Raw genomic sequence first — 9,966 nt, 5'->3', positions numbered from 1 at the left:
TTGGCTGTTGCATGGTTCTCCAGGGAAAGAGTTATAGACTCTGATGTTGTAAAATATCTCATTAGAATGTTAAAGACGTCATCTCCAACTTTGCAGACAAAGATTGCTTCCATCTTTGAGTATCTCACAAGTTTTAAACCATATGTGATGATGCTCACAATTTCTGACATTGAATCAGGGCTTCATGCTGTTTTTCAGAACCTACTGTCCAATTGTATGATTCTTCTCTCTTTTTTTTATTACTTTCATATGGCTTCATTATTTTAAGCAAATATTCACGACTGGCATTAGTTTTGGTAGCATGTTCTTAGTTGGAGTGCACCATCTCAGTTCATAATGTTATTTCTATCTTCTTGTTGTGCAAGTTTTAATGTAGTAATTCAAACAAAGCACTCTTGAAACTATTATCTTCACTGTTTGTTTTGGTGGGAGTTTGATATGATTCTTAGCAGAAATTATGACAAATAATATTTTATTGTAAGAACATTAATAACTCAAGATGAATACAAAGATAAACACTTGCAATTCGAGAGGTAAGTGATATCTCACATTTCCTACAATTTGAGTGGTTTGAAATCTCTCCCAAACCTTAAACCCAAAACTCCATGCACAATCTCTTGCATAACTTTAACACTAAACATATTAGTCCTATTTATATTTGATGCGTGCTAGAAAATTTATGGCGGTAGAGTAGCGAATTATTGTCTTAGCGCTGTACAAGAATCCAATGCACACTCAGTTGAAAGAAAATAATCATAGGGACACTATAAGATTTTATGTGAAAAATCCGGAAAGGAAAAAAACCACGGGGCCTTGCCTAGTTGAAATATTCCACTATAAGTTCCACATGCGAGAAAAGGTTACACGGTTTCTCGGATTACAATGTCCGTGCCCAGAAGAACTTGTTCCCATATGGTAGGAAGCGGGAGGCGACTGGAGTTGGCCGAAAGCAGCGATGGTGTTAGAAGTTGGTCTGAGGTGGGGCGATTTGAGTTGGCCAAAGGCGGTGGTGGTCAGAGTTGGTTGGAGGCGTCGATGGTCAACGACAAACAAAGTTGTTCGGAGGCGGTGACGATCAGAGTTGGCTGAAGATGGTTGCGGTCGGATGCGATGACAATCAGAATTGGCAGGAGGTAGTGTAGGTTGAAGGTGGCGGCAACCAAAGTTGGCCTGAGGCAGTGGTGACCAGATTTGGTCGGAAGTGGGGGTAATTGGACTAAGGTGGCAGCGGCCAAAGTTGGCCAAATTTACAGTTTAGGATGCTGGGTTGCAGCTCTGTCTTCTGCAGGCTCTGGTTTTTCTCTTGCCCAAGGTCTAGGTCTCCTATCATGGGAGTTGTAGAGCTTTATTTATAGAATCCATATTGCAAATAAGAACTAAATCCGAACCACTATTGATTGGATGGTTCAGAGAGATCCTGTTGATTGAACATCGTTCGATAGACATTTTAGTTCCTTAATGATGTTGGAATTATCGAGGCGCTCGATTTGACTATAAGCATGTCATATTTAGAATTCGTTTAACCTTCCAATTATGTCCAGGAAGTTTCTAAAAGTGATTTTATAGCTTGGTATCGGCTTGAATTATCTCAAATTAGGCCGATTTTGATATCGTTAGGGCTGTCTCATTGAGCCAATCATTTTGACTGTATATTTGGTGAAATCAGTGTTTTGGATGACTTCAAATCCAATTTTGAATGTTTTTTTCTAAAAATTTGCCTTAAGATCCGTGTCATAGCTTGAGATTCATGCACGATGATTGAAATTTGTTAAAGACATATCAATACTAAACAATATAATAAATTACAAAAAACTAAATTTTACTTTCGCATACAAAAGACAAAATTTCCTTAAGCTAGACACCGATGTAACAATACTTTCTCCCAATACACCTTGTCCTCAAGATGGGAAAACATAAAGGTGTTCCTCCTCCACAAGCTTCTCAGTTTTTTTATCCTTTGCCTCATCAAACATTATGAGAACCTGTAATGCTTGATCATTGCAACGATGTCCTAGGATAAAATTCTCATTACACAGAAAACATAATCACTTGGCTCGCTTTTTCTAAATTTTTGTCTTTGTCAGATGCTTGAGTGTTGCTTCCAATCATGACCCATGATTCTTGATGTGTGAAACCTCCCTCTGAACTTCCACATTTTGAGCTTTTGTTATCGTCGTGGTTGTAGCAGTTCGATATGACACTCCACATGTATTGCTCTGATTAGCCCGTGCCATTTCATTATGATCTTATACCAACCGCCCTAATTCCATAATTTCTCCCTAGTTTCGCGGTCTCAGTGGATGAAGTGTTGCATGTTTGTCGGGCTTTAGATCCTTCATGAAGTTCAACTCCAATAGTGTTTCACAAATTCCCCTCTGTTGTCCTGACAAGAGTTTACATTTCTCTTAATACTATTTGACAGTTTCTTTCCGAGTCGATGCAAAGAATTTCTCATGTAGGTCCTCTTCCCGTTTGGCTCGAAAAAGTTCGAACAAACCTTAAATTCTTCCCACGAGCGGATTAGGTATTTAGTCACCTTTGAAGTCTTGCTAAGTCCTTCCCTTCCAAACATAACCCTGCTGTCATGAGCTTCTCCTCCTCATTTAGCACATTTATCTTGAAATATCGCTCCACCCGGTACACCCACCCAAATGCGTCCCCCCTGGATGATCGACATCTTCAACTTCTTTATGCGCGAGCTTCCTGCCCAATTCTTTTGACGAAAGTTCATTCTGCCCATGAAGCGGTGGTTTGGTTCCATTCTGCATCCTATGTTGAATTTCATCCTTCCAAAAATCTGACTCTTCTCATAATCAACCTGCCAATCTATATAGACTTGCCTCACATTTCTCCCTGAGGTTGTGGAAAAAGGCGTTGGCACAGTTGGATGCAACCCTTTACTGGTGTCCTACCTATCGTGGTTTCTTGTTCCAGACCATAATCTTTCAAATCGATCTTCTCGAGCCCCTAATCCAATATTGTTCCATTCTGCCTGCCGATGCTCGTTCCCACCGTCTGAATGCCACATTATTCCTTTTAAGGACTGTCGCTTGAGTCTGCTCTTGATGCTCCTACTCGATCTTACTGCAGGAGGCTACAAGTTTACTTGAAACTCGATAAATTTTTTCATCATTTCTTTCACCATCTTAAGTCTGCTCTCCGTGGACAAAAATCGCTCATCTATGGATGTAAATAGCCCCTTCATCGGCGAGAAATGCTCATCCATTCTTGATCTGATTTGTCTCACATGCTCCTCTAATTTTTCTTCCAAGGCATGCTTTCTTGAATGTCATTATTTTCCAAAAAACTTTCAATCATAAAAGACAAATAATGTAATTTGAAGTCCCGCCTTTGGCCCCTAAGATAGTTTGAATCACGACTATATCTCGATAATAGGTCATTGTATGGCCCCGATCTCATCGTTCTCTTCTTTATAGGTCAAATCAAGTGGTTGTTCGCTTTGTATGTTGTGATTGTTGACCTCATTTTTTAGTAAGGTCTTAGTCTCCTACTCTTAGAACCTAGGATATAGCTTTAAGAGTTCTTATTGACCATCCTAGCGGACTAGCCATGGAGCCCACCTCCCGTAGAACTTCAAGCCACTTCTCGACTCATTTTTGTGAAGAACTCGCATGAGTGGTTCCAAGCATTCAACTTCTAGTTGCAAGGGCTAAGAACCAGCATGCAGAGGGCTTGAAAATGAGTTCCTATAGGATCAAACAGCCTTAGGTAAACCCTTTGTGACTTGATTACTCGTGAGCGTCGCAATTCACACACTCGTTACACCACACACGACTTTGACTTGCCCGCCGACAAGCTTGTCCGGACGACCCTAGATGACGAAACGGACAACACCGACGCGTCCAGAACGTCAACTTTAGCTAGGAAGAACACCCATATTGCTAAGGTTACACGCGCTCACAAATGAAACGGAAATCGATGCGCATTCTTTTAGCGGGACGCGGGCCCGGGATCAACCCAGGTTCGACGGGCTTGATTCGGGCTAGGCACCAGCTCACAGATTTTGAATTTTAAATTTCAAAATTCAGGCGGGTTATTTAAGACTCGTATTGATTGAAAATATTTGAATGTTATTATTTTCCAATTAAACCGTTTGCAGGAGAGGTGCAGGAAAGGAAATCATTAATTTCCCCGCCAATGTTGTCCCGTAACGGCTCTTTCTCCAGCAGGCCTATTTCTTTCTCGCTCACGAGAGCCGCGGCTGGCTGCTTTTGATTCGAAAGAAATCCTCCGCTCCTCCGCTCGTCTTCCCCCTGCCTGGCTTGCTTCTCCATCTCCTGCTCGATCCCGTCTCCCGTATCTTCCTTGGAGAGGACCCCCGATTGGATATCTCCCGCACTCGCTCCCTTCTCGATCCCGATCCCTCGCTCTCTCTGCTCGATCCTGTCTCCCGCACCGAAGAAGCCACAAACCCCGTTTCCTTCTTCCTCTCGCATCTTCCCCACGCCGAAAACCCTCGCCTCCCGCTCTTTGCTTGCCTCCTCTCTGCGACAAAGAAACCCCTCCCGCTCGCCTTCTCCTCTCGCGTTCGACTGAGGATCTCTGTTCGGCTTTTTTCCGCTCGAGTTCACTTCTCTGCACCGAAGCCCTAGCCTTAGTGTGGAGCATTCGCTGGTAGTTGTTTCCCGAAACTTTTAGGAAGAGGATTCCTTTGGAAGACATTTTTTTGTTGGATCTGCCTTTGCTTTGCTTTAAATCAGCATAATGAAAGAGGTATTCTTCTCCTCTCCTCTGTTTTGCATTACTTCGGATGACATGAAGTATGAAAGTTTATTTTGAAGTTTAAGCATGAATATTTGCTTAGTTTGGTGGGAAATGAAGCAGATATATATATGGGTCACATCTACTTTTCTTTACTTGAAGCACTTGAAAGCATGACTAGGGTGATCTTGAAATGCATTTTACTCTTTTAGAAATACATTTGAAAAAACATATTTGGGGTTTATGTTTTGTCTCTCTTGTTGCCCCTCATTAGAATATTTGTTGGAAATGATTTGTATATGCTGAAAGATACATTTGGGCTTATGTTTTATTTGCTCTTGCTGCCCCTCATCAAAATATTTGTTGGAAATGATTTTTTTATGTGCTGAAAGATTCATTTGAGCTTATGTTTTATTTCCTTTTACTGCCCCTTGCTAGAATACTTGCTGGAAGTTGTTTTATGAATTGAAAAAATGTGTTTGGGGGCTTATTTCATGTTTCTCTTGCTGCCCCTTTGTTCGAATTCATGTTAGGAGAAATGATCAAAGCCTTTATTATTGTTATTCATGCTTAGAACAAATGTTGGAAATTTTCTCTGTTTTGCCGCTGTTTTGGTTTCAGTTTTGGTTATGCTGGATTAAATGTTAGCTAGAAAATTTTCTTTGTTTTAGCACATTTTTGGAGGGCTCGGTCTTGGCTTCATAATAGCTGAAAATGACATTTCATTTAGCTCACTTGTTGGGTTTGGCTTTAACTCTTTTTGAGATGGATCCTTGCAAGAGATGTTGGCATTTGTTTTGATCATTTGTTGGGCTCGGTTTACCCATGTGTTGGGCTCACTTTGGGCTTCTTTGAATCAAATTATAAATGGATCTTTTGGGTCCTGTTTTTTTTTTATGGTTGGGCTCAGTTTGGCTCCTTTTGATATCATGTCTTGGCTGAAATTTTTGCTGTTTTAGCCCTTTGATGGGCCCGGTTTTGTTCCTATGCTGGAAATTATTTTATAAATTGGAAAAAATATGTTTGGGGGCCGAATTTGGAGAATTTTATTTATTGTTTTGGGTTTCATTTGATTATCATTTCAACGCTTTTAGACCGATTTACTTATTGTTTTTCCCCCTTTTCGGCTTTGCTAGTTTTGAAAGTGGGTCGACCTTCTTCTTTTATTTTGTTTATTTTTAAATGTTTAAGTCCTAAAGATGGGGATTGATGATTTATTTAATTGAAAGATATAGAAAACCTTCAATCATCTTAAGCATAATATAAAGAGTGGACTTCCTAGATTTTAGGACCACACCCTAAGTGAGAGTCCATCAACCTAATTCTCAGCATAGTCTTCCTAGATTTTAGGAGCACACCCTAGGTGAGAATCCATCCACTTAATTCTCAGCATAGGTCTTCCTAGATTTTAGAAACACACCCTAGGTGAGAGTCCATCCACCTAATCCTCAGCATAATCTTCCTAGATTTTAGGAGCACACCCTAGGTGAGAATCCATCCACTTAATTCTCAGCATAGGTCTTCCTAGATTTTAGGAACACACCCTAGGTGAGAGTCCATCCACCTAATTCTCAGAATAGACTTCCTAGGTTTTAGGTGCACACCCTAGGTGAACGTTCATCCACTTAATTTTCGAATAAATAACTAAACTTGTCACTTGACCCTGATTCACAAACTGATCAAGATACTAGACACTAGGATGCACCGAGACGTAGTTCATGCTTCCTTAATTAAATCAACAGTGAAATTCCCTCAATGACTTAACCTACAATGAAATCCAATACACCGAGATTTGAACTTGGATATTACACTCAAATCCTTCTGGCAATTGGGCAAATTTGTTAATGCCACATATGGATCATCGGACTAGGATAAGTCTAGGGTCTAAGTGGCGAAGGCGATGACGACATTACTTATGCGTGCTTAAACGAGGGATACGAAGTGAGATTATTAGAATAGTATCTCCTACCTCAAAGATCTTCAATAAGGGAGAGAAAAGGATCCATGGTACTATTCGCTGATTCTTGGTGGGATCGTTGTCCTTGACACTTTTAGGTTGTCAGTAGTTTTAGCACGATTAGAGTGACTAGCCTGTGAACTATACGACTTTACAAAATATTTACAAAAAAAATAAAATAAGAATTTCTTTTGCATGTTAAAAAGAACTCTACATAAAAAAGACTTAAACAACAACTTTTGCATGAAAAATCAAAGATTTTTTCTATGAAAATTCATAAAGGTCCACGGCTAGTCACTTGGATTGAGGTTAAATACTGTCTTCTGTAGATTGTCGGGCTGGTAACTCTTGCTCATGATTGGGAAGCACACACCCCAGCTCCGAGCCCCCAGTGAGCCCCCACTTTTACCAATGTCTTATACCCAGTCCTGATCTGTCATATGTGGTTACAAGTTTCTTTTGCTCGTGAGTTTTACTACTCATTTTATATGACCTACTCGTTTTTTATGACTTTCATGCTGGGTTTTCTTGTCTTATTTATTTTTCTTGCAAGTATGTTTAAATATGCTGCAAATCATACTACGATCACAATATTGATCATACAACAGTAGCAGATGCCCAGGTACAGATGCCCAGTAGCAGATGCCCATGTACGCTTTTACAGTTTATTTACAGCATTTTACTTTACTGCATTTTACGTTTCAAGTACATTTTATTTAACTGCAATTTGACTACTCTGTATGCAAAACTAGAACTCAAAATTAAAACCGAAACAAAACAGAAGCAAAACATTGACACCAAAATTGTGAAGCACAAATCACCAATCTCAAACACTTAAACCCTGGAGCCGTCGCGACGATAGGAGCTTAGAGCCAACTTTGTGGGCAGCACGGCGAGACCAAGCAGCAAGAGGACCTTCTTCAGCATCATCTCTTCCTAGCATAATAACAACCTATAGGCATTCGAGATAGCTCGCCTAGCGCGACATAAATCCTCACTTTCTCCTTAGGCTTCTGTGCAACCATGTTGCCCGACATGAGTCCTAACTTGACTTAGGTTCCGAGGTTGTCGTATGGCACGACGTAAACCCTCATATCTCTGCAGACTATTTGCATAATCAGATATTATGCAAATATAAGTTTCAAATAAATAAAACTGGCAAGATCAAACACTTAATTAATATCGTCTCCAAAATATAGCCACACAGTATGATAGTTTAGGAAGTCACTGAGGTTTCTCCTCAGAATCTGTGACATCTCCTACCTTTTCCTTCTTTTGGACTCTTGAAAATATTTGTATCTATTTGAACCACTCCCACTTGCCTTTTCCACGTCCTACCGTGAAAACTTAAACTTTGAAATCTTGAAGACTAGTACCTCTGATCATTATCGAGAGTTTTCTCAAGTGGCTTCAGTCATTTGAGATGTAATTAACTATAGGGGTTTGCCTCTATAGGGAACTTGAAACCCAGGTGAAATAAACCCTATTTAATCTTTGTATTAGATAGAAGAACTTGTCGGTCATACATAAAAGGTTCGCAGACCAAAAGAATGTCACAAATCTCTTAATTTGCAGGATTGAGTCTATCGCCGAGGTCTACACTTATTATTCGGGAGGGTGTAGTATTCGCGATATCCGACACGATTATGCAAACTATTGGATGATTGAGATTCATTTGGTCTCATTTTTTTCAAAAATTAAGACATACTACTTTCAAAACCCAAATTATATACTTTATATTTAAATTAAATTTTCAAATGAAATCTAATCAAAAAGTTGACCGAGAGTGATGTCGTCCTCGTCTTCCCTAGCTAGTTCTTATTACAACTGTATCATGATTGTCAGTGCACGATCTTTATTTGGCTTCCCTGCATATCCCAACGGTGCGATTTGGCTTCCCTGCGATCCCAAATAGCTTGATTGCAACTGTATTGCAGCAAACTACAAGCCACGATGTTGTCGTCACTTCCCGATTAACTTTATCCCAATTGTATCACATTTGTTTGGGTCAATGTATGCAATGACCGTTTCTCCTCCCAGATGATTGTGATCCCGTTAGTCTCCCCCAGCTAGCATGATCGCGACTCTATCTTCATGATAGGTTAGTTTGATCGCGTCAGCTTCCTAGCTCTTGGTTTGATCAATCAAAATGCTCCGAACTGTGATCCCTTCCTCGTTTACCTTTTTCTTCTATGTTCGAATACTCTAATATCACTTACGATTCTTGGCAGAAATTAGGCAAATAATATTTATTGCAAGAATATCAAACACTCGAGATCAATACAAAGATAAGCACCTACAATTCGAGAGGTAGGCATTCTCTCTCGTATCCTACAATTCGAGAGAGAAAATCTATACCAAATCCTAAACCGAAGACTCCAAACACAATCTTATGCATAAACTTAACCCTACACATTTAGCCATAGTTATACTAAACCATAATAATAATAAAAAAAAATTGCTCTTTGGTGCACAAAAGACAAAATTGCCCACACAGGTGTCACCGAGTTTTCCAGTTTTCTTCAAATGGGTTTATACCTGGCTATCTCAGGTAGTGTTATTAGACTTTGAACATACTTAAAGCAACATAAATGGACATGGGAAGCATCCTCTTGTAAAATGGTTCGTGAAATATTTCTAGACGTTGAAGGCTTCTTTCTCCTTGAGCATAAAACTGCCAATAAACTATTTTCTTATTATCACAATCCAATGTTTTTTGTTCAGTTTTCTTGAGAGTGTAAAGACTGCAAGTATTCAAATTCTCGAATTCTCTTTTTGATAGGTTTTATTGAGACAGAATGAAAGGTTATCACAGCTTTAATTTAGACTTAATGGCAAGTTTATTTGAGATAGAATGTCAGGTTTAACTGGGATAGATAGAATGTAAAGCTATATATAGAGGGCTGGGGCGATATAATAGAGCAATCATCCCTTTCTAGATCCATAAGTCTACGGTCTTTTTAATGGACTTTTATCTCTTCAGGGATTTATTGTTATAGGTTTGGTTTATATGTTAGAATAGAATCATACATGATTGCTCTTTTAATCATAACTTGTTTTTTTTTTCTCAAACATAAAATGGTACACATTATTCCATTATTGTCAGTGTTGTTATGCAAAACAATGCGGAAACGAAAAAATTCATACAACAATCAAATACAAATTATTTATGTGGTTCGACGTTAAGTTGATTCACTTGTATCTACGGGAAGGGAGATTTCACTAGCACCGGATGGGAGAAAGTAAAAATGTTAGAGATTACAATTTACACTTCTCACCATATATCT

General features: G+C 39.3%; 1 protein-coding gene across 5 annotated transcripts in view; it reads left to right on the top strand.

Moving 5' to 3' along the window:
• The first annotated feature begins 29 nt into the window (after positions 1–29).
• Positions 30–9,966, top strand: part of LOC110022246 — a 31,231-nt gene continuing 21,294 nt past the window's right edge. For all 5 annotated transcript variants that reach the window (XR_002293745.1, XM_020721088.1, XM_020721090.1 and 2 more), the window contains exon 1: positions 30–214. Coding sequence is in view for 4 of the 5 variants with exons in the window: in XM_020721088.1 (XP_020576747.1) it covers positions 67–214 (148 nt within the window). In the remaining variant the exon portion in view is untranslated. The remainder of the gene's footprint in view (positions 215–9,966) is intronic.

This window comes from Phalaenopsis equestris, unplaced genomic scaffold, assembly GCF_001263595.1.
Source record: "Phalaenopsis equestris unplaced genomic scaffold, ASM126359v1 Scaffold000177, whole genome shotgun sequence".
NCBI lineage: Eukaryota > Viridiplantae > Streptophyta > Magnoliopsida > Asparagales > Orchidaceae > Phalaenopsis > Phalaenopsis equestris.
Note: the sequence above shows the minus strand (reverse complement) of the source record. Positions and strands in the feature narration are given on the sequence as shown.